This window comes from Astyanax mexicanus, chromosome 2, assembly GCF_023375975.1.
Source record: "Astyanax mexicanus isolate ESR-SI-001 chromosome 2, AstMex3_surface, whole genome shotgun sequence".
Classification (NCBI taxonomy): domain Eukaryota; kingdom Metazoa; phylum Chordata; class Actinopteri; order Characiformes; family Acestrorhamphidae; genus Astyanax; species Astyanax mexicanus.
In genome coordinates, this window is record NC_064409.1 from 51934377 (window position 1) to 51960065 (window position 25689).

At 37.6% G+C, this 25689-nt stretch overlaps 2 protein-coding genes across 4 annotated transcripts; both read right to left on the minus strand.

The window, feature by feature from the left end:
* Positions 1 to 693: 693 nt before the first annotated feature.
* Positions 694 to 17058, minus strand: gxylt1a (glucoside xylosyltransferase 1a). Of its 3 annotated transcripts, none has more exons than XM_007244328.4 (8): positions 16652 to 17051; positions 14204 to 14296; positions 13718 to 13913; positions 10829 to 10960; positions 9112 to 9363; positions 7741 to 7864; positions 5341 to 5513; positions 694 to 3235 (listed from the first exon to the last, which is right to left on the minus strand). In XM_007244328.4, exons 1-8 carry the CDS (start codon positions 16849 to 16851, stop codon positions 3074 to 3076), a joined length of 1332 nt encoding a protein of 443 aa, XP_007244390.1. In that variant the 5' UTR covers positions 16852 to 17051; the 3' UTR covers positions 694 to 3073. The 3 variants fall into 3 exon arrangements, with proteins under 3 accessions (XP_007244390.1, XP_049330485.1, XP_049330486.1); XM_049474528.1 differs by lacking the exon at positions 694 to 3235 and adding an exon at positions 3254 to 3853 and having other exon boundaries at positions 16652 to 17058; XM_049474529.1 differs by lacking the exons at positions 694 to 3235; positions 14204 to 14296 and adding an exon at positions 3256 to 3853 and having other exon boundaries at positions 16652 to 17055.
* Positions 17059 to 18458: 1400 nt separating this feature from the next.
* Positions 18459 to 25173, minus strand: LOC103022337 (YY1-associated factor 2). The gene is made up of 4 exons (XM_022672331.2): positions 25044 to 25173; positions 24670 to 24795; positions 20703 to 20855; positions 18459 to 19794 (listed from the first exon to the last, which is right to left on the minus strand). Exons 1-4 carry the CDS (start codon positions 25067 to 25069, stop codon positions 19542 to 19544), a joined length of 558 nt encoding a protein of 185 aa, XP_022528052.1. The 5' UTR covers positions 25070 to 25173; the 3' UTR covers positions 18459 to 19541.
* Positions 25174 to 25689: the final 516 nt, after the last annotated feature.

Consider the following 25689-nt stretch of genomic DNA (forward strand, 5'->3'; position numbering starts at 1 on the left):
CAATAAAACTCCTAAATGTTTTAATTCCATTTATATCTTACTGCTAAAAAAAAATCAGCCCAAATATGCTTGTTTGAAAATAGACATAAATGCATTAAGAAAATAAAGGTTTGGGGGACGTGAACTGTTTGATTTGTATTCAGGAAAATACTGATTTTAAAATGAACTTCAGGAAAGAGCCAATTTAACAATTTTATTCATTATATTTTGACATTGGCAGATTTACTTAAATATATATTTTTATATTTTCTATTACAATTACAATTGTTATTTTCAGTAATGTTCCTTATCAAACATGAAAGCTTTTTGTGTAATGCTTGAATAGAAATCCTCGAGATTTAGTGGTGTGATGTCAGGCAGACAACTGACAAAAGTCCTGGCCTGTTAAGGGGTTGTGTCGTGTTTCTAGACCAGCTGCCTGAAACACGTGCTGACCTAAAATCCCTGTAAACAGGATTATCAATGGTAGTTATGCAATAGCAACACATTTCTTGTTGGATTCATATACTAAATGATGCCACTTATACTAAACTCTCAATGATCATTCTCCAGTAATTAACTTGCTAACAACATTTGTGGTCTCATGAAAGAGGCAATTCATCTCAACCTTCACATAATTAAGCATTGCTTTTTGTCTAAATGCATGAAAACAGAAAAAACATACAAATATTAATGATTGGCACTATTCAGAGCTGGATTAGCAAACAACTTTTATTGACAAGGCGAGTCAACAATTCTTAATGCACCAGCAAGTAACAGAACATGGACGACATCTTGCCAGACAAAACTATGTTGTTTCTGATATAAAAGAGAATTCAACGACTTTCGACCCTGTACAATAATAGAAATCATTGACTTTGTTTACTTAATTTAAATGTGTACATCATTTTCTGATATGTGGATATTCCAGAGTAATGCACTCAACATGGAACTGTCTGTTTGCATGGACAGTTGTAGCCAGACAGAACCAGTCACAATCATTACCATCCATTATTCTGTCCATTGTTGGAGGTAATGACCTCAATGATGTAATTCCAGTGGATTACGACAAGACTTAATGCATGTTTGATAAACCTGACCCAAATTTGCTACTTTTTTTTTTTGCTAAATAAAACTGATGCTTAAATATATTTAAATCACCATTAAAAAGACAAAACAGACAGAAGTGCAATGTTTATTACAAAAATATACTGCATCATTCAGGCATTTACATTCAACAAAAGAAAGATGTTACACTTTAGGTACTGCTATCAAAATAGTAAAGGTGAAGACGCTTAAGATAAACATATTTAAATCAATATGACTCAATATACAATATACATTTGTCAAATATGGCAAATAGTTTTCTGTAAAAGGAGCACGGAGGATTCTGCTGTATGACCAGAAAGCGTAGTGCAAAACCTATTTTGGTCTTAGCTTTATAGAAACCTTAATCTCTTATTAACTGTTAAAGTAGTGGACATTCTACAAAAGAACAGTTTACAGGCTGGTTATCTAGTCTTGTACTAATGTAAAGTATACAGCCATTGGTGGAATCAGAATCTCCATAGTGTAAAACTAGACTTTAAAGTCTTCAACTGCACCAGGAAAAGTGTCTGAAACAGTAGCTCTTCTTCAAACAAGCTTTTCTTTTCTGTCAATGAGTAAACACTACCCCTTAAGGCCTCTGCACTCCATAGTGCAATTTCACAGCTTTAACACACAATCCAGTCACATTTCAGAAGCTTTAAATTTGGAATGCATTTAAAAAACCAGCAAAGCTTATGCAATCAGTCTCACCAAACAAGTTTAAGAAGCTGCTGGGTGACTGATGCAGTGCAGTGTTTGCAGTCTTTCTTGATTTTCTTTCATTCTTCATTATTTTACACATTTATTCAAAAGAAATTAATCATTTTTTGTGGACAGAACCTAAAGGGGGAAAGGAGTGCACATTCTCAGCTGGTCTCAGTATATTAATAACAGAAAAAAGAGACCCTGTCAACATTTTATGGATACATACACGTGTAGCTAAATTTACAATTTACATTGATTGATTTTTAAAAATGTGTTTATAATCATCATTCAAAAAATCATATTTTTTGCAATTATCTAAATATCCAGTCTCTTCTTTAAAACCTTTTCATTGTGCTACTGAATACGTGCTGCTAGGATGTATTAGTAAATCCCTGCTGACAGAGTCATGTGTTTAGAGTCATATCCTAAACATTTATAACACTGTAAATCATATTCTCCTTACTACAAGTTAGATTCTGCAATTTACCTCCTTAAAAACTATGATTTCACATAGGTCTTTAAATATGCTATCAGTAGGCTAGCATGATGGATATGCACCCCCATCATCATAATTATAATCATCATTATTATCCTCCTCCTCATTCCGTACCTCTTAAATACATTAGACATAAAATGTTAATCAACAGTTCAGACACATAAATGTATATTATGGTTCCTTTACACATTAAAAGGCTTAGCTTGGCTCATTTTCTGGTCAAAAGACCAGAATTGTTTTACACTTCTACTCTGAACTCTCTAATAAAACTAGTTTCAGATCAGTACCCAAAAGTAATTGTCCCTGAATAAAAATAAGGCTTCATTTGAAACTGATAGAACCTTACTCTGTATTCCACAATTTTCTCCATTACTCACAAATCTTCTAGAACAGAGCTTCTTAAACTTCCAACCATAGAGACACTTAACAGCCCCCACACTCTTAACTCAGCAGGGGACATAATAATTTGCTAACAGGCTAAATGGCGTGTGCGAGATTGAGGAAAGAAAAATCCTGCACAGCATTCTGGTATCTAGGAGTGAAGTGAAGAACCACTGTTCTAGAGCATTCTAGACTGGCTGACTGATTGTCAGGTTCCATCAATTTGGCCCCTTTCTGTTACACTTCAAAGTGAATTCAGTGCCTATATTTCCAGCCTCCTTTTCATTTATAAGGAAGCGTCACGACCAGTTGGCTGGAAAAACAAGGAGACAGTAACGTAACATTTTGTGATCTATCAAGGCTTGAGGCTCCTAACTAATACTGTGCATACCTCTAGCTAACACAGGTTTAGAGTGGACGGGATCAGCTGGTGTTCCGATTGTCTTTCTTAAGGTATGCAATACTTTCCCTTAATTTCTTGGTGAAGATGTGACTGGATCTTCCACAGTACGTGTGCGTTGTAGTCTTCAGCTTCTCCTCTAAGGGTTGAAGGAAGTAATTGACTGGATCTTCTCCAAATGGGTACTAAAAGCAAAGCACAAACAAACCCCCTGCAAGTCAGATTCATTCAATAATGCTCATCCAATAAAATTTTAAACCTAAACATAAATATAATACTGGTGTCCTTCTACACGAATAAAACACGCAGTCTTTACAGCCCTGTTTCTCTTGCTTTAACCCATCATTTGTAAGCCATTCAATGCAATTACCATTCTGTTGAAGGAAGGGTGCTTTTATAGCGTTTACAGTAAATAATAATCATAAAAAACAGACTTTATGGGGCTTCATTTGCTTTGTTTTCTGGCCTGGCATGAGGTCACTAAAAAGTGCACTTTTTATTATCACTGATGCAACACAAATCAGACCCTGATGAAGCTGCATTTACTGTCTCCTATTGATTTTTATGGGAAGGATAGGCATACTGGATGCTGCCTTGCATTCTGCTAGTCCCAAACGAAACAACGGCACTAAAGATTTTACGGCTCTTCCGTGGGGTTTGGCAGTGTAATGGTGGGGTCTTTTATTGCCAGCCAAACTCCTGCATCTGTGAGTGTGTCTACAGGGAGCAAATACTACAACAGGATGCTGTGGGGTGTGGTGGGAAGGGATTCTTCTCTGCAGCGGGCTGGAGTGGCCTGAGGCCTGGTGCAGTCAAAAGAGCAGAAGGTTGTGAGAGAGAGAGAGAGAGAGAGAGAGAGAGAGAGAGAGAGAGAAAGCAGAGTTGGTGGAAGAAAGAAACATCAAAGTTCATGTTTTACCATTGTGCTGTCTAGCAAGGCAGCAGTAAGGCTGCTCAAAAACAAAATATAACACACTATCAGACTAAACATGTCTCTGGTATAGACAACACACAACTGCTTGTGTTTTTCAAAGCAACTCACATCAAACTTGACTGATGCTCCTTTCTATCTTCACCCTTCTTATTTTGGTGAAGCTCTATGAAGCTGGTGTTTGGGATTGGTCTGCCAAACAGACAGCACCCAGTTGAATCATGGGCCTCTACTAATGACAGACCTCATTTAGCTAATGGTCCAGAATGCTTCCTCCGCTGTCAGGGGCAAAGAGGTCTCGCCTGGCCATAATGACCGGAGACACATAGGCACACTCTCTCCCTCCCTCTGCAGATAAAATGAACAAGGGATTGACTGCTCGCCACGAACCACAGAAAAAGGGGGAGGGAGAAAAGACAGAGCGAGGAGCAACCTCAAGCCTGATGAACGAGGGAGAGATGCAGTGAGGGAAAGATAAAGAATGGAAGGAGGAAGAAGGGAGTGTTGGGCTTTAAAGATTAGCGCATTAAGAGCGATCGTTGCGTCTGACGAAGACGACAGAGATTAAGTCCAGAACACGATGGCCCTGGCAGGCCGATGGGAGAAGTTAACAGAGCTATCGATTTCTCCTCGTCAGCTACAGAGCAAACTCTGCCCCTCTCTCTCTCTTTCTTCCTTTTTGTCTGTCTTTCCAAACCAAAGTCCCTCAACAAGCCTAGGATGATACAACTACACAAATCTTAACCTTGTACCCAGAGGCATCCACTGACCACCACCACCACCACCACCACCACTACCACACAGCTGAATTAAGTACTGCAGAGACTTCTCTTCAGGGGGAAAAAGGTCAAAAATAAACAGATGTTCAACACTTTTAATTTGCTGAAGCATCCAAAAAAACCCTTAAATGAATGTCAAAGTGAGAGAGACAGTCTGAGCTGATCATGTGATGTCCAGCGGGAGTTAACGTGGTAGACCAACAAAGGTTCACAGCACCACAAGCACAGGTGTTATGTCTGAAAAAATATTTGCGAGACAACGTTCCCGTCTCGTCGCTCTCCCGCACACACTGAGCCCCTGTTATGAAGAACGAGACCGCTAGCCAAATGTGTGTCAGCATGCGCCCAAAGGAACTTCAATATGGCCTTTTCCAAATTAACCACCTCTAATTAGATTTCAGTCTGCCCTAACGAAAACCTAGCATGATGATATTTAGCACTCATGTTATTAAGCAGTGCAGCCAATTAAAAAGTTACACCTGTTTCCCCCCAACAGACTCCACTCTTTCGCTTAAAAGTGCAGAAGCATCAGGTAAATAAACTAATAAACGTATTTATTAACAACACTACAAATTCTTACTTTGTGGATGGCGTCGTACACGGCTCGGAATGCGGGTTGCTTTTCATCATGGTAAACTCCTCGATTGCCGTGGAGAATGTAAACACCATGTTGCTCAGCTGCGGCACAGTTGCTGCCGTAGATGCAGTGGTCTGGACGGTAGTTCCAGTGGCACGGAAACACAAATAAGCTTTCTGTAAAACATGACGAAGCATCAAGTGTTAGTTATACAAAAAGAAAGTGACTTGATCTTGAAGTCACATTCATATTAACAGTTTTGCACACAAAAAATAACTTTTATTTACACTGAAAATAAGGTCCAGTGCAAAACTGGGTTTTTTTGTTAAATTCTTACCTATGCCTACAGTATCATTTTATTTATTTTAAATCTTGAATCAATAATCTAACTTGAATATGAAATAAAAAAAAAATAATAATAAATTAATAAAATAAAAACTATTTAAAATATTAAAGATATTTTAAAATGAAACCGTGAAAACCCTGTTTTATTCTGTACATACATTTCTTTTTCAAATGTGACCTGAAATATCTGAAATTTAAGCACATTGTTAAAAACAGGGCCGATTATTTGGCTGCTTCTTAGGTTTGCATCCCTTGTTTCTTAAACCTTCACTTTTAGGGCCTTTTAATTTAGTTTGAACAAAGACATCAGTGCAAATATTTATTCTTGCAGATCCGTTATCAGTCCTGCCACTGAAAATCTCCCTCACTGCTGCTGCCCACTTTCCCTTCTTCTCAGCAAATGTCTCTGATCTGGCTAATTTAGCCCTGCCAGCTTATTAAACATGCAATACCATATATAAAAGTAGTCCAAACCAGAATAACAAAAAAAAAATAATAATAATTAAATATGTCAGTGTTTTCTTTCTGCTTTCAGGTTCTGAAAATTGAATTTGGGCTAGTTAAACAAAATATAGAAAACGTATCCATTTCGTTTCACATCACAAGTATGCGCTTTTTTGTGTTGGTCTATCACTTAAAATCTCAATAAAATACATTTAAGCTTGTGGTTGTAAGATGACAAAATGTGAAAAAGTTCAAAGGGTATGAATACTTTTGCAAGCCACTGTTTAACAGTAAAAACCACATCAGTTCTACTTCTGTCAGCCAAGGATGGAAAGCTGAGGCTGCAGATGACAAAGGCTCATCAGAACTGAACAGTGGAAGACTGAAAAATGTAGCCTGATCTGAAACATCACTAGATCTTCTGCGGCTCACAGATGGTCGGGTCATAATTTGGCGCCAACGGCCTCCATTCGTGGACACATGGAATGCCTTGTGTCAACAGTCCATGCTAATCAAGGAGGTGTAATGATGTGGGAAATTATGTTTGGCACACAATTAAGTCCATTAATATCAATCAATCAATAAGCCATCACTTGAATGCCACAGCTTATTGGGGTGTTTCTGCTGACCATGAGCATCATGCTCATAATTACCCATCATTCAGTGGATACCTTCGGCAAGATTATACACCATGTCAGAAAGCAAGTTGTCTCAAACTGTTTTGAGGAACGCGACAATGAGTTCAGTGTTCTGCAGCGGTTTTCTCACTCATTAGATCTGAATCCAATAGAACACGACAGAATGCGATAGAACAGGATATTCACACCAGGAAAACGCATATAAATTAGGGATGTGCCATAGTGTATTGTACGCAATAACATCGCCAACATTTTTAATTATTGTGAATGTTTTTTTTTTTTACCCTAAACTATCGTGCCATGTCACCCACCCCTAATTACTAATTATCACATGAGGGTACTTTTTTGTTTGTTTTTTTTGCTGTTTTTAGCAAATTAAAAAATGTATACTGTTCTCATTTCCCATTATATATCTACTAGAGACAGATTATATCTCTCCAGTATAATTTCTTTACTTTAATCCTGAATATATGGAGATATTTGGAGTGCTTTATTAGTATCATGACATTCTGGATCATTGACTTCTATTAAAAATCTGATACATTTTATGCATTTTTTATATCTCCGTTAGAGGGTGTGTAATATCATATGGTATGCAATAATAAAATTTAATTTTCTTATGTTTCAGTAGAGCATTCTTGAAATAATTTTTTAGTTTAGTGTTTTGTCATATTGACAAGAGTATCGTTATCGTGAAAATACCATAAAATATTGTGATATTATTTTAGGGCCATATTGCCCACCTCTATTTAAATTGTCTACAGGAACTGGATAATGCAATCTTTTATAAATTGACCAGAATTTCATTGTACTATATCCACATTGTGAAATCCATGCCACAAGGAACTGATGCTGTACTGAGAGCATAGGAAAGCTCTACCCAACATCAGTATAGTGTTCCTAATGAAGAGCTTGTTAAGTAATGTAAATGAATAATATAAATAAATAAATAAATAAATAAATAAAAATAATCTACCTGGATTGTGATAGAATATGATGTTTAGAAGGTCTTGATCTCCCCAAGTTATGTTGAGTTTGTATTTTTGCAGCAGTGGCATAAGCAAGTCCTCCCATCTCAGACGAACTGGTGTCATGTCGTTCTGTTAACACAAGACAGGAAATAGACCATTAACAAACCTTAAGGGACTAAAATGTAGTTCACAAGGTTATTAAAATTTACATTACAGATATAAACTGCCCTTCTAACTGAACAGATCCCCTTATATTGGACGAGATCAACATTAGGTATGATTGGCACTGATCCCAGATAATTGCTCAAATACAGCTTTAACTGTGCATCATTAGTATTCCACAGTTTCAAGCTGTGACGGCCCTGACGAGACCAAACGTTTTAAATAAATATTGCTTCCTCCCATCAAGCAGAAGTAGGAGGGCATGATGAAACACTTTCACCAGTCTAGAAATATAACAAGCCAACTAATAGAATAACAGTGTCCTCTGCTGGTCAGTGCTGGTAGAGTTAAGCAGCATTAAAAAGAGATCTTTCTGATCTGAGATTAATTTCCTCTATGTAAATCCCAATCCTAATTATTTCATAAAAGACAAAACAGACTTCCTGCCTCTTACTACAGATGACATGAACGTTTGATATGTTTATAATGGGCAAAATGATCACAGTATCAGTTTTTGTCTTTAACACACAGCACAGTCTTCTTGTGGAGCTGCTTCTCTCAGTTTTGAATTTTGAACTGATTTTAAAGTTATTAAATATTCTGAGCTGTGCTAGTCTGTACAAACACTCTGACTCACTCTCTTGTGATTTTTCCTGTGGTTTACCGTAAATCTGTTAAACACATCTCTATACATCATCGTTATAAGAAGAGCAAATTTACAGAACAGTAAATAAAACCTTTTAGCTAGATGTCTTATTTTAATTCAGTGGAAAAGTTCCACTCCACCTTTTTTCAAATGCTGGCTTAATGAAGTTGTTTTATTTCTCTATTTGGGAAAAAATGGATACAGGTCAATACGCTCGTATTTGGGGCTTTTTCTCAATCTGAAGGTGGATATATAAATATTTTTTTTTTCTTTACTTCTTTCTTGCTTGTTTTTGACTCTGTATCTTTTACCATAGCAATGACATGTCCTGAGTGGTGACGGCAAGTAATAGGGTGAGGGTAGGTGAGGGTTACGTAATAAACTATTGTATAAAAATTAATCTATATAATCAATATCTGTTCTGTAACCTCTTTTCGTCTTGTTACCCTAATCACCCAAACAAAATGAAGAAAAAGAAGAAGAAAAAAAAAAAGAATAGTAAACAAAAATCACAAGAAAGACAGGAGTATGCACCCTTCTATTCAAAAACATACGTCCTCTACTTTACCCTGAAGTGCTTGGCTCTGATCCGTGTCATGTTCATAAGCATGACTCCAGAGTTGACTCCAGTCTTGCCATAGTACGGGTGGCGTGCAAAACGATTATACCAGGCGATTCGGGGCTCTTCATGTTCTGGCGCCATGGCTGCCATGTGACTGCTGTTGAACTGGGAAAGAAAGTTCCAAATCTCTTCTACTGGCTGCAGGAACAGGATATCAGTGTCCACATACAGCAGAGAATCCACCTCACTCAGGATCAGCTGAGAAAAAGAACACCAGAAACTGTTAACTGCTGACCTGAAACCATTTCTGTGTGAACTGATTTGCTAAACCAATTAACCCTCCTGTTATCCTCAGATTACCTGCACCTTTTATTCTTGTGGTCAGTAAGTGAAACATGCAGATTTTTAAAAAACTAAATACATAAACGTTTTAAAAAACTTTGTTGTGTGAAACAGACAAGCTGCTTTTTATTTTCTCATCTTAGCATTGACTTTATTACTGCACTTCACCGGTCAGACCTTACTGTTGAAACTAACAAGATTTAGTCCAGTGTTAAGCTGAGCTAAAGAAGTTGTTGCTATGTGGGTCAGGTAGACCTCTTCCTGTATCAGTTCTTTCCATAGGTCTTTTAAAGGTGTAGGAAACAGTACTCACTGCTCTCTGGCTTTATGTGTAACTTACTTAAAGAAAAGACTTTTAATATACTTTTAATAGAGATACCTGTTTCTTTGTGTCTTTTTCTAACCATTATATTAAAAGTCTGTGTGAGCTGTGTGTTGTTTTAAAGCTGCAGGAGAGAGTGCACTAACATGTTTTGTTCCATTGCTGTAAGCTGTTAACCAATTAATTGTTTGCTAAAAATCACCCCCACTTTTTGAAACTACATGGTTTTTTTTTACAATATATATTTATAATGCAAAATGTTGTACATTGGATGGACCAAATGAAGAGATTAAGTGACAAAAATAAAATAATTACCCAAGTTTATGTATCAGGTGTTTATGTTCCTTTGTTGTACTATCAGTGTATCTTGCATTAATGAAAGAATAATATTGATAGATTAGGGCCTGAAGCAGAGGCAAGTTTGCTGAAGATTAAAAAAAAATCCATGCCATAGTGACCTCAAACCTATCCAACACATATGTGGATAAATCTTTTCTATTTTTTTGCTAGTTATTGTGATATTTTTTTGTACAGTTAAAAATCTTGGCCCATCAAACAACACCAGTGTGTTCAAAGTGTGTACAGGATATTTTAAAAATGCATTACAATCTTCATGATTTGTTTAACTGATTGTCTACATAAAACTTAAAATTAGTCAATAAATATGAAGCATAAAACATATGTCAATAATTATTCCACAGATGTTAAACACTCACTGGTGTCAAATTGACCCTGAAGATTATGGGAGGGTTAACACAAGTAGCTTAAAAACATTTTCTATAATCCTTAAATTTAAATGACATGGCAGTTTAGTAATAGTTTAGTCAGTCAGTGTTTCTAAACACAAGCCAAAGCTGAGCTGGCCACCTACGTTTATCTGTGCAACAAGTGTTTGTGTTTCAGAATGATTTCTGCTCTCTGGCTTACCTGCCTAATCTTTTATTCACCTTACTTTGTCCTCCCTGATCAGATAAAATGGCTTAGAGTGACATAACACATTGCATGCGTTACAGATCCCGGACGAGCATAAGAGGATTGAGGGAATAAATGTGTACACACCGGCAGGAAAAGCCTCTGAGAAGCGCAGGGTTTGAATAGCTTCTTCCACTCTTTGGCATTGTCACTGGGGAAAGTGATGGGGTAGATAGTGTAGTTAAACTTGGAATGAAATCTCACTGGCCATGACTCCAGCTAGAGGAAAGAAGACATAAACTTGTCAACCACAGATCCTTATAAATATTATGAAAGGACACTAGTGGAACGGTCCTTGCAGATGCTACTGCTCTGGAAAAAATAAAAGACCACTTAACAATGATGAATTTCTTTGATTTTTACCAAATTAAAAAACCTCTGGAATATAATCAAGAGAAAGATAGATGATCACTAGGGCTGGGGCGACGCATCGACATAATCGACGTCATCGATTACAAAAATACATCGATTTGCATAACGTGCGTCGGCGCGTCGTAAACATGGCGGCGCCTGTGGAGAGCATTAGAGGTTAGATCGGGCCCAAAAATTCCAACTGGCTGTTTTCGGGCTGTTTTAATGAGCGAAATATGATCAGAATTATGTTAATTAACACGGTAACATAGAAGCATAGAACTATTATTTAATTAAAATGATTTTTAAGAACAGCTAAACACAGTGCTGCAGGTCAAACGCGGAGGAGTTCACGTGCGAGAGAGAGAGAGAGAGAGAGAGAGAGATTTGCTTGTTCTACTCACAGGTGAAGGTTCTCTTTGATCTCCTCGTGCTCATATTCTAGTCCCATTCATAATTCTGCAGCTCCCTCAGTGTTTTCTGCCGTATTTTGCGGCTAGCGCGAGCGCTTACAACTGACACCGCGGACCGCGAGGTGCCGCCGCGTTTGTGCCGAATCCGACTCTCTGCTGAATCTGACTCCCGCTTCGTGGACAGAATCGGCACAACACCCCCGCTGTAGAACTGCGGTAGTGAAAACAGCGCTTATAAATAAATTAGTTTAGTTTCACTTTCAGTTTTCGTTATTTTTTTTTTAAATAAAAATATAATTAAAAAACAGACGCCTACATCTCGGACTATTTTCTGGAGCCCGGGACGGATTTACGGGCGGGCCTCGGGTCATGTCGGGTTCGGACCAGAGAATCTAAGCTCTAGAGAGCTTGGACTCCGGAGAGCAATCTCCAGCTACAAAAAAACGCCAGCGGGCATCTAAAGTTTGGGAGCATTTCACGCAAAAGGGCAACAATGTGGTCCTCTGCCATACGTGCAAAAGGAGCACTTGAAGCGCAAACATCCAGGAGCACTATGTCAACAGGGTCACACAGTAAGTTACCGTTTACATCAGGGTCTCCGCGGGTGTCCTTAAAAAGACTTAAGGCTGTCTACCAAAGGTTTTAAACCTGCCACAGGCAGAAATTATACATTTTTGGTTTATATTTGTGCATGGCATTTCGCAGTTTCCAGAAACAGTAGCATTATTCATAAGTTCAGGTGTTTAGCTAAGCTAGCTGCCTTAAGTTATTTTAGCTAGCGCCGTCGGCGCTGCGGTGTTACACCGTTTTCTGTCACCGTCGGAATTTTGTGACCAGTGCTCACGGTTATGAGCGTTCATTGGCAAAACGGAAGCTTTCTATACCTACACCTTACCCTCAGCCCTAAACTGAACCGTTTTGGCCAGTCGGGGTAAACATTAGAAACGAACACGTTTCGAATCGGCCAGTGCACCGGTCTGCTGAGAACTACTTGCCAGTGGTCACAAAATCTAGCGGTCACAGAAAACAGTGCAACACACGGTTGTGGTGTATGGGAGCTTATCCATTTTTAGCGTTATAGATCTAAACAACGTGCTGTACATGTAAGTGATAAGTGTGGGGTTTGGTTTAGTAGGCTTGTGTTGTTGTTGTTGTTGTTGTTATTATATATAAATATAGTAATTTATCGTTTGCTTTAAAACGTAAAATAATTATTTAAATATGTTTCTCAATGAATAGATTAGTCGACTAATCGAAAAAAATAATCGTTAGAATAATCGTTTAAAAAATAATCGTTAGGGACAGCCCTAATGATCACAAACCATCAAACCAAATTAACTGCTTACATTTTTGACCAGAAGTTGCATTAAGTTATCCAAAAGCAGTGTGTAAGACTGGATGGAGGAGAACATGCCAAGGTTCATGAAAACTGTGATTAAAAACCAGGGTTATTCCACCAAATATTGATTTCTGAAGTCCTAAAAATTTGCATTATTTGTTTTCTTTGCATTATTTGAGGTCTGAAAGCTTTGTTAGTTCAGCCATTTCTCATTTTCTGCAAATAAATGCTCTAAATGACAATATTTTTATTTAGAATTTGGGAGAAATGTTTTTCGTAGTTTATAGAATAAAACAACAATGTTCATTTTTCGCAAACATTAACCTATAAATAGCAAAATCAGAGAACCTAATTTAGAAACTAAAGTAGTATCTTAATTTTTTCAGAGCTGTAGATACTTTGAAGAGTAGTAGCTAGTATAAAAGTGTATCATTAAGCTAACAATTAAGACTTTTACTTTGAATCTCGATAAGACTCTATAGCTGGGTTACAATAAGAACTGAGTATTCCAATGGGCTGCAGTCGAGGAGTGCTACATTTCTCTTGGCATGGATTATGCCAAGTCATGGACTAGATTTTGCTTTGAATGGAAAATTTCTATTAAAAATGCTGTGTATCCCTGGAGTAGGCTTAAGCCCTGCAAACATACTTCAGAAATCCAATAAGATGCCTTGAGGCAGTGTTTCACATTCATGCTCATAGAGTGCATCAGTAGTACACATTTCATTGTTTTCCTGCTCAAACACATATGCACATAAATTACCTTCTTAATTAGATTAGGTGTGTTAGAACAGAAATTACAACAATATGAAGACTATGATCCAGGGCTAGGCTGGCAGCTATTATTTAAGAGAAAGAAAATCACAAACTTACAGAATCTCTAAAGCCAGCATGGAGCTCGTCCTCAGCGAAGATGTGAAAATGTAGTGCTCTCTGGCTAAAAAGAACAGCAGACTTCAGCATAGTCATGGTCTCCTCCAGCCTTGGTCCACATGCCACCACTGCCAACCTGACTGGCTCGACCCTGTCCACATGACTGACCCCAGGCAATGTTTTATCCACAGCAGACCTGCAGAACAGCAGAGGACTTGTTAGCTATTAAAATTGACAAAGTGAGATCAAAACAAATGAAAGGGTCATGGTTTGTTCGTTCATTCCGTTTCACGTAAAGCGCTCAGGTCTGTGTAGTTAAGCTGAAGCAATGTGAGAACCTGAAGAAAAAACAGGATTTTAAGAACACCTGCAACCAAATCAGTTGACACGAATGCAAACTAAGCACAGTCCAGTCCAAACATTTCTCCACACAGCTGATGACTACAAACTACACTCACAACCAAGGTTCAAGTCAACCCGTCCTACCTAAAAGCCGAATCCATAAAGCAGCTCTTTCCACAAACATCAGGGGGCAGTCTCCAATAGGGATTCCAGTGTGTGACACACAATGACTTACACCTGACAGAACAAGAAAAATAAGCTCTACATGAAACACTCATTTCTTTAGTGAACCCCTCATGAGTCCTCCCACTGGCAGATCCATAAGATCTATGGCAAAGGTCAAAAAGTATCATTCCAGATCAGTAAAGACAGTAGTTTGGGTTACTGCAGGGTGAACTGACATTTTACACACTCCTTATCTTGGAAGAAACTATTAAAAACAAATATGGATGGTATGAGTAATAAAAAAACAATGACATAATGACACAGGTAACTGTTATGGCATGTGACTTGCAAGCATTGACTCCACTTCAAAGGACTATATGACAACTATACAGAAAAGAAGGCAGCACTTAACACATCAGCAGGTTACACATTCAAGGACCTTACGGATAGAAATGGTCACAGCAGTTATACTTGGAACATGTAGCTAGCTAGCCTAGCTAAGAGATTTAGATGGTTGATGTCATGCAAAAGCCTTGTATCTCCAACACAGCAAATTTACAAAAGATGAATTATACTGCCTTAACCCTTAAGAGCATAGAAACATTTCTATCATGAATATTTATACCAAATTTAAAATTAAATCAGATCAATTCAGTGAGTAGCTCATTCATGTTTTTTTTATTGTGGGCACATGACTGTAAACATTTTAAAGGTTAAAATCCTGATGTAACGTAAACAACATAAAGATAACCATGTCATAACTTTTTAACATACACTTCTCGAAATGAAGGCAGAACTAGTTATCCATCCATCCATCCATCCATCCATCCATCCAGAACTAGTTATATGGAATGTAAACCATTTCATTACTTAAGCAACTGAATTGTTAAAATGGTTGCAACAGATCTGAAGAAGCAAATACCCTTTTAAAAGAGCAAATTTTTTTCTCTCAAGCACTAACTCATCACTCCTACATTCTGTCAACAAGGTCAGATGAACAAACACACATTTACACAATGCCCTGCAGTGATGTTTAGTATGTGTCACATAGAGACTAATTATATGAGTTAGAGTAAAGGACAGAGTGCTGTAAGGAACATTACACATTACACAGGATCTGGGACACATACGTCACCATGGGCTCTTTGGGTTAACTTTAAACGGACCTCACTCTAAAATTACTTTTATTCATCATTCTTATATATAAGAATAGATTTGTTGTTGGATAGGGCTGCAACGATTAGTGAATTTAATCGACAATGTTGATTATTTAAATGTGTTAACTACAAATTTTACTGTTGACTAATCATTAATTTGTAACAAATTAATTAACTTACACAAAGATTAGTGCTGGGGACAGAAGCGCAATAGGAGACGGGTAAAAATCTCACTCACAGGTTACACTCAACTTAGTCTGTGCCTAAACAAAACAGATTACATGTTTACTTACTAAATATCAGTACATATCCACATTTAAACAACATTTTAACTTTTAAATACCTTTTAAATCTCATGTTCAGCTGTTTCTATCGTCTTTAGAAATGGAGTACATGGCAGAAATAATCATAGACTAATCGAAAAAATAAATAATCGGATTAGTCGACTACCAAAATAATCATTAGTGGCCCTACTAAATAGTTTTTTTTAATTGTGGCTTAAGGGCAACATTGTGCATTTAGTTAAGCTACATAAGCCAATACATAATGTTGAATCAACGGATCATATGTTTTATTCATACATCAACAGAGACACCCAAGCTCCTCAAACGTAGGCTAAAATACTTGTTTTTTTCAACGAATGTAAATATCATGCCACCGAGTTCAATTATTTTATAAAAATCTAAATTAGCCATCTTCTGTTACTTAAACAGAGCCAAAGTGACTTTAGCTAGCCAGTTAACCTTACTAATCTAGCGTTAGGTTAAATTAGCCAAGTTAATAAGCTGTCAGGAGGCTTGTCAAAAATGTAAGATTAACGTTAACAGTTACTCGTTCAGAGGTTAGACAAGCTAGCCAGCTAAGCTAGGTTAACTAGCTAAGTTAAATACTTGAGGCTATACTGCAATACTATTAGCTATCAGCTAAATCATTAGCTTAGATCAGCTATCGTTAGCTAATAGTACTATTAGTAACAGTACGTTAACTGTCTATATAACTAGTTTAGGTTAGTAAGCTAATTAGCTATGAAGCTAACCTAGCTAATCTAAGTTACATTGACTATCTCCCGCTGACTAATACAAACTAACAGCTAAGTTAGGTTAGCTACAGGTTTCACCCAGCGCATTCTCAGTCAGAACTTTCTTCTTACAGAAGGAACAGGCCCAGGTTCCCGGTTTTTAGCAGTTACAGAGATATATTACCCGCCAGGTCGGGACTGGCTGCTCTGTGTTTACTCTCGGTAGCGAAGTTAGCCGCCTCGCTAGCGTACCTGTCCCTCCAGCCGAGGCCCAGGCCCAGGCCTTCCCTCCCCGCGGTTTTCCTGGCGGAGCGCTGCGGGCCTCCCTCAGCTCTGGCCCCGGTCCCCGAGTTCACGGTCTCCAGAGAGGAGGCGAGCTGGTTAAACACATACAGCACCGAGAAGAAGAGGAGCACAGCGCAGGCGAACAAAACACGGAGATACCGCCGCATTTTCTACAGCGAATCTCCACCGAGAGCTGTCAAACCAAAAGTCACGTCATTTTCAGACGATTAGAGAGAGGCGCCCGCTCCACAGAGACGCAGATCAAGCGCCGTGTGGATCATCAGTGTGTGTCAACACACTCACTCACTTACTCACTCACTCTACACACACACTTACTCTCATTCTCTCTCTGTTCCTCTCTTACACACACACGCACACGCACACAGAAAGAGAAAGACAGGGGGCAACACTGCAGCCCTGATAAACCCAGCTAATCTTCCATAATACGGATCTTCACACCATCAGCACTGTTTTAAGATCCTGAGAGAAAGAAGAGTACAGTATAAATAAATAAAGTTAAACCCATAGTCAAATCAAATTATCAGTTCATATCATCTGTAATCTTTATGAAAGACAACATGACTTTCATGCAACCCCAAATTAAGAAAGTGTGAGACAGTATGGAAAATCCAAATAATAATAAAAAAAAAATGCAGTGACGCTTCATCACTTTTTTTAATGTCATCACTTTGGACTTCATGTAGCTGTTACTTCCCTACTCCTCATATTTTGTGTACTTATCTTATCTATCTCATTATTATTTTTATTCTATTTCATCTATTTTAAAATTGCTCTTTGCATGTAAACTGGACTGTGAGAATACAATTTCCTTCCACCTCATGTACCACGTGATATGAAATGACAAAGTTTTTTTCTAAGATAGTGTGCCCGGTAGTTTCCTTGCTCTGTGTAATTCTTTACCTATTTTCCCTCGTGGATCACTCTTGTGGATGCTTATGGATGGCAGAGCATCCTCTACTCCCAGCGCATTAGACGACTGCACCCATTCCCAAGGAGAACCTATTTTTTTTGCATTTATAACCGTGACCCCTTTAGTGCTTCCTCTATTTGAGTTTTTATCCAATTTACTGGTTTCTGTTTTCAGTCCAGACTGCTTTTTAAATCAGGCACAATTCTGGTTAGCCAATCAGAAAAGAGATTACTTACATACAGTTGTAAAGTCGTAAAGATACAGTAACAAAAAAGTTGCAAAGTGATTGTGTAAAAATGAATACATAAACTTTAGGAATGTCACAAAGATTTTAGAGGGAAAATACAAAAAGTCAAACTTCTGGAATTGTTACGATATCCATCAAAATGCCACTTGGTTAAAACAAAGGCTCATTCTGCAGTCATTCTTGACATCTATAAAACTTACACATGAATGGTTATAAATATTTAGGTTTATTTGGAAATGCAACACACACCTTTGAGCTAAAACCAAAATTGGAGAATTCAGATTTAAATTCAAATTTAAATTATTCCATTTCTCAAAATAGCATTTTCATACAAAATAATTTTTTTTATCAAAATACACACATACCCATACATACCCACCTGCTTTACTAAGGACATCAGTGGAAACATGTTTGGCTAGATGTTTCCTGAACATCTAGCCAACAATAAGCATATTATTGTAAAAATCCTTTAAAACCAAGAAACCGGTCGAATAAACCAAAGAACATATGTAGAGATTGCTATCAAGTGCTCTAAGGGATGTAAACATATGAGAAGATGAATGTTCAAATTGCAGAAGTAGGCTACATCTTTCTTTAAAAAAAAAAAAAAAAAAGAGTTTTGCAGTAAATAAACGCTTATGAAAAGAACGCTCCACCACTTTTCAACATCATGTTCCTGCATTAAGTCCAGCATTAATATTTGTATAATATCAGGCCATTCTTAAGATATACTATATATTTAATAGTATATGCACTATCATTAACAGTGTCTTTTTCCACATGACTGTCATAAATTCACATAAATGCTGGACATGATGCACACCATGGTGGAAAGACTCTAAGTGCAAACATGAATCTGTTAAGAAAACACAAATTCATTTAAAAAAAACTTTTCATATTATTAAATATATTTTTCTCAGTAAAGTTGTAGTAACAGGGAAAATGTTCTTTTAAAATTTATAAAAATCAGTGAAGTAACTTTGAAACTGTTTCAAAAATTATATTTCCAGATATTATAACAGTGCCTGTATCCCAGTTATTTAGGGTCTACTAATAACAGTCACTATACAAACCTCTTCACATTTATGCTCTGTAAACCATTCATGAGTAATAAAACTCATACCAAAATAGTCCTTAAGTAAAATTAATAGAAACAATAACTATGTTATTTGAACCTCACAATATTATGACTATACACTGCACTAGTGGTTCTCTGTCTCAGTACTAGAAACCCTGCTCAGTACATGTTTGTTTTTACATATGTAACACACCTGACCCACTAAATAATTACCTCAATTGAATCAGATATATACAGATCATACAGGCATGTGTAGTGCATGAGACTGAGAAGCACAGTAGAATCCATAGCCTTTAAATACATTCTTGAATCATCCATTACTTCCAGGAACTTCAGCAAGTGTCTCTGAGCCAAAACATCTCTGCATATAGTTCCTAATGCTTAGGAAAGACAGAGCATTAAGACAGAAGACAGAGTATTTTTTTGTTGTGACAAACAACACGGGCATTTCCTCCTACTAAGAACTGAGAGCTTCCTATGATGCTGGAACACTCAGTCCCATCCAGTCCAGGTGAGAATGAGTCAGAGTGAATGGAGCGACTAAAGTGATTCTGTCGGTAACATCTTTGACCTTTCATAAAATTTTGGAGTTCTCGGGGGGTTAGTGTAGGTCTCCGTTCACAGACGTGCCTTCACCTCGAGGAGAGGATGATCTGGACACTGCTTTCTCTGTGGTATCTGAGCTGGATCCGTTCTGGCTGTGTTGATCTGCTGACGTGGCTGTGGAGGATGTGCTGGTGGAGGAGGACAGGGGCTTTGTTTTTTCCTTAAAGTCTGTGATGGTGACTGTCAAATCTCCCACTGTAACTTCCAAGTGCTGTGCACTGCTTCTGTCGATGTTTTTTAACCGTGGCCTGTGAACAGTGAGAGAGAGAGAGAGAGAGAAAAAAAAACACATTACTGAGATTATTCTTTTAGCTCAGATTTTCTAAGCATATCCCTTTATACTAAGCCATCCAACAACTGTCTGCCTTTTAGGAGAAATCAGATGTTCTCTTTACTCATTTTCTATAATTTAGACATTTATAAAAACATTGACATTCAAAATCAAGAATCACAGTCAAAAGTTTGGACATACATTCTCATTTATTTCTTTTCTTCTTTACTTCATTAAAAAAAAAAAAAAAAAAAAAAAAAAAATATATATATATATATATATATATATATATATATATATATATATATATATATATATATATATATATATATATATATATATAAATAAAAATACATATGGAACTATGTGATAAACAAACAAAAAAAAATGTTCGGCCTCCACAACCCCCTGACCTTTACCCAGCTGAGGAGTGTGATTTGGGATGAGCTGGAGTACAGCGTGAAGGAAGAAGCAGCCAACTACTGTTTAGAACCTCTTCCTGGTAAATCTAACTCATGAAGCCACTGAGAAAATACCCAGGGCGTGCAGACCTTTCATCAAAGCTAAATGTGTCTGCTAAATCACTATTTATCACTTCAATATTAAATTTACAATGTAGAAATCATAAAAAGAAAGAAACATACAGAATGAGAAAAGATGTGTCCAAACCTTTGACTGATACTGTATATTTCTTCATTCAAAAAGGCACTTAAAAAAAAAAAGCTTGCAATAGTAATGAAAACAACTGATTTTTAATGGGAACAGATAAAAAAAACAAACACAAACTAAAGTAGTAACTGCATACAACAAAATTGGATTCCATTCAATTTCATTTCATACTTCAAACACTGCAATAATACCAGAAGACAGTACAATCTCCTTTACCTCATCTTTTTGTGACCGTTCTTTTTCACTGCTGGCTCCCTGTCGTTTTTGTCCTTCTCCGTCTTTTCCTTCTTCTCCTTTTTGGGTTGTGTAGGTGAAGCAAATTGTGCCGGTACTTGCTGAGCCACAATCTGAGAAACGGGGCGAGGTTTACTGGAAGAGAGTGTCGGATGAATAATGATGACATCATGGAGAACTTATAGCCAAGGCTAATGGGGTCATTAGTGGTCAGAACTAAATAAAGGGGTTGTGCTCAAATTCCTAAAACCTCAAGAGCTGGAATCTTGCTAAGCTGACCACTGCCCCATGGCAAAAGCAGAAGATCAGATCCCTGGCACTATTTATATATATATATATCTTAAATCACACGCATAGGCTGATACATGTATTTCTGCCAAAGCAAAGATGTACAGCAGTCATGGTATTATATACACAGACATGCCAAAGTCAGAAATCAATGCAAGATGCTGTTTTGTAAGTGAGGTTAAACACTGGCCAGTGTGCTTGTGACGGGACTTTATTATTTATGATATAATTACTTTCTTGAACAGCAGTATCGATTGTGTACCAGGAATTTGTCAGAATTGTCTATATGAACAGAAAAGCAACTCTAGCAGTAAATGCACCCACATTCATCGCAGGAGGACCGATTGGCCTTGGCTTTCAAAACACATAAAAGTCATAAGAAACACTACTATTCCCATGTCTCATGACTTTTGGCATGTCAGTGTATTTGATGATCAGTTTAAGTGTAAATATCTTGCAAATTATAACAAGAATATTCACACAATAACAGCAAAAAGGCTGTTATGTTCTTACTACTGAAGTGATATAATAGAAAACATGAATATTAAACAAGTTCTAACTTGTAAGATTTGAGAAATTATTAATAAATTAATAATAATAATAATTAGAAGTTATTAGTTGGAACTCACATGGTATTTAAATATTTATTATATCTCAATATTCTTAACGGACCTTAGATATATTTAGTAGATCTCTTATATTTCTTGTTTTATAACATTAGATATGTATACCTATGCGTTCACACCACTCACACAATCAGCCAATTGTCTGGCAGCAGAGCAGTGCACACAATTGTGCAAATAGAGGCCAACACTAACAGGTAATTTTCACATCAGGCTAGTGGACTAGAATTGGGAAAAAATATGACCGTTGTCATATTTTTTTTTTTTTTTTGAGTGAGGCATGTATTGGTGCCAGATGGGCTGGTCTAAATATTTCAAGAACTACCAATCTCCTGAGATTTTCAAAACAACGCTCTCTAGAGTTTACTCAGAATGGAGTAACATAGAGAAAACATCCAGTGAGGGACAGTTCTGCAGACAAAAATGCCCTATTGATGAGGAAGGTCAACAGAGTATAGCCAGGCTGGTTTGAACTGGTTCCTCATGCACCAAAAACTAATAGGAATGTTTCCAACATGTTGGTGTCACCATGAAGTAAGGCTAGTTTGAAAGCAAAAGCAGGCCCACCCAGTATTTGTACATGTAAGCAATCTTGAATTATTTCTTAATCCAATTAAGTTTTGTTAGCTTCCAGGGGTCCCTGTATTATTAATCCCATTGTTAAATAATATGATGTCATGAGGGATGAGTAATCTAACCTATAAAAGCCATATAACCAAAACAGGTTATTGAAACAGAAGTAACCATAGCTACCAGCATGAAAAGGTCAAAAACAGTCTCCAACAATTGTAACATGCAATTTCCATCTTAAACGTTTTAGGCTAAATAAAAAAGCAGTGTAAATTGAAAATGACACCAAAAATGCCCTTAAAGATACTGCTATCCATTAATCACCCGTCCACACATGCTGCATGAACTACTATGGAAGATGAGGAGCATGCTAAGGTTATCCTACACTTCAAGTATATTTAAACATCATTTAAACCAATATTATTTAAAAAGCACATTAAGTTTCACTCATTTAAGTCACAGATGTGCAAATGCACACACAGCTTGTCTAGACCTTTTAAACAAGTAATGCCAATAGAAAGGATTCTCTGAAGCAAAAAAATGTGAATGTATTAGCACCATGTCCAGTGATAGTGGTGGGCTAGACTAAGTTCTCTGGAATGATATTACTCCATCCGATACTTTTGGGATGAGTTTGGGAGTTGGAATGAGGTGGGGTGGTGATCATCCAACATCCTGACAAATCTCACAGCAATGCTTTCAAAATCCCTGGACAGAAGAGACTTAACCTAAGAGTTAACTACCCAAACAAAATTAGGGTAAGCTCTGTTTTAATACCACTGATTTTTTGATTTTCTCAATATCTTTTACACAAGATGTTGGAACATTGCTTTGGTCTTTTGATTGAATTAATCCACAGATGCATCTTTGTAACGCCCTTTATTTTGAAAGAAAAATGTATCCCACTACTTTTATCCTTTTATATTATTTATGTGTTTGTAAAATGTTTACTTTTTACTTTTGTGTGTAAGAAAACATAGCACAAAAATTAAGGAAATTTGTATTTGGTAGATAATTTCTTTGTTGTAACAATGCTTCTTGGCAAAAAATCTTATACCATTGGAAAGCCGGATAATTTCCTTCTTAATAGAGCTGAGCATGTGGGTTACACCAATGGAACATTTGCCAAATCCTCTCTGCCAATGCCAAATTTATTCTGCCACTGACTCATTTGGTGTTTGACGATATTCTTGGGGTGTCATCTTCTTGGAACGCCCACTTCACAGCCTGTCTCTGACATCCCCCGTTATATGAAACTTGGCCTTCAATTTAGAGACGCTATTAGGGCTCTCCTTATATAATGTCGCAATTTGGTTTAGCAAACCCCAGCTTGAAGTTGCCCTGTCACACGGGCCCTATCCAGATCAGTCAAACATGATGCTGATGGCATGATGCTGATTCTTGGAGAAGACACCTACTGACCACTGTCGCAGGAAGCATGTTCACAGGTGCTGCACCTGGGGGTACGAGAAGCTCAAAACAAGTGTGAATGCTGCTCATCCCACACATGCATGTTCCTTACAAATGTGGCAGCATTTAAGGGGGCAATCAAAATAAACCTTATATATTTCAACGATATAAGATTTTTTGTGAAGAAGCATTGTTACAACAAATAAATAATCTCCCAAACACAAATGTTCTTATTTTTGTGGTGTTTTATATTTATTTGCAGATACACTCTGACTTTCACTTAACCCTTTATGGCATGATGTTGCCCTCATGCAACAAACCATTTTTGGTTTTTGGTTACATTTTTGTTGCTTTTAGCTCATAAAAACATTTTTTTCCATGTGTTGCCTTTAGGAAACATTATGTAGATAGTTTTGTTAGGACCACCGTGATAAAGCCGCAGTGATTCAAATAATCAGCTTGTTATTTTAAAAAAATCTCCCAAATAGGGGCTCCGAGTGGTCCAGGCGGGCTAAGTGCTGCCACTATGATCAGGAGATTGGCGGTTCGAATCCTGTTCTTTTAGCTTGCCATCGGCTACCGGAGCCCTAAGAGAGCACAGAGGCCTTGGTCTCTCCCCTCATCACTCCAAAGGGTAATGTCACTGAGCATGAGGCATCTGTGAGCTTATGTTTCGGAACTGAGTCGCTGCGCTTTCCTCCGAGTGCACTGTGATGCTTCTGGAGTTGGGGCATCACTAGTTATAGGGGTAGTCCTAATTAGCGAGTTGTAAATTATGGAGAAAAAGGGGGAAAAATTAAAAATAAAGTTTATATATATATATATATATATATATATATATATATATATATATATATATATATATATATATATATATCCCAAATAGAAGCTACCTAGCCAGAATTCTAACTCTATACTTTCACTGAGTAAACTACTGTAGTCCACTCTGAGGGTCAGTGCTGTGCTGCTGTCACTTTTCCAGCGTGGGAGGGTTCTGTGGTAAACCTAAAGGCAGCAGAGCAGTGTGTGTTTGGGGGGCTTTGTGTCGGTGGTCTTACCGAGTTGACGTCCCTTTTCGTACGTCGCACATCATACATTTGAACGCCTCGGCTGTGTTCCTGAAAGTGCACACGCTGCAGTCCCAGTAGCCCTCGTCCGACGGGGGCTTGCAGTGTCTCTTCGGCCTGCAGAGACAACAGACACACGGAGAACTGAGCTTTAGAGACCAAACAAGTCAAACAGGGACACACTTCTCCTCACAGCTGAGCGGCTGAGAGCCGAGAGCTGCTGCTAATATTGTTGAAACAAACCCATCCGCCATGTACGACAACATGAGTGATAGAGAGAGAGAGAGAGAGAGACATTCAGACACAGCTCACTAACACTCTCACCGCGGCTTATCGCCGCCCCATTAACGCGTTAACTTCTTTACCTCGTCGGGCTCTTCTTGTCTCCCATTTCAGCAGGATGTTACAGTAATTAAAGTATACAGAAATTGGACCCCAAATCCTCCCACCGAGCAGACCTCCCTGTCCAGCTGTCGCGCAAACTCCAGGCGGAAGCCGGTCACGTGGTGCGAGCTGAGCCAATCACGAGGCAGAGTCGCGCTCGCTGGGAAAAGGTTAAACAGGGAAATTCCCTGTAGAGAGCACTTTTCTCAAAAACTACGTAAATGCTGCTTTCGCAACTTCCGAAGTTTTGTACTGATATTTCAGTTGTGTAATTTGTGACAGACAACACAATATTTAAGTGAGCAAAACTGTAGGTACAGGTAGTTTTAATGTATATTAAAGTCCATAACTATAAATATGTGGTTGAAAATCCCTAACTTATAATATCTGCCAGTGAACCACTGAGACCACCAAACTACTACTCTGGTTTAATTTAATTTTTATTTGCTGTGATTTTTATTTTATTTTAGAATTTACTTATCACAGCTTCCTTCTCTTTTTGGTGTGAGGTAAGGAGATGTCTGACCTGTTTTTCTATTTACAGTGACTTGACTTTTTTCCTCCACAGAAAACTCCCTGGCTTTCATAATGTTTTAACCTTTTTTAACTTTTATTTTTTTTATCCAA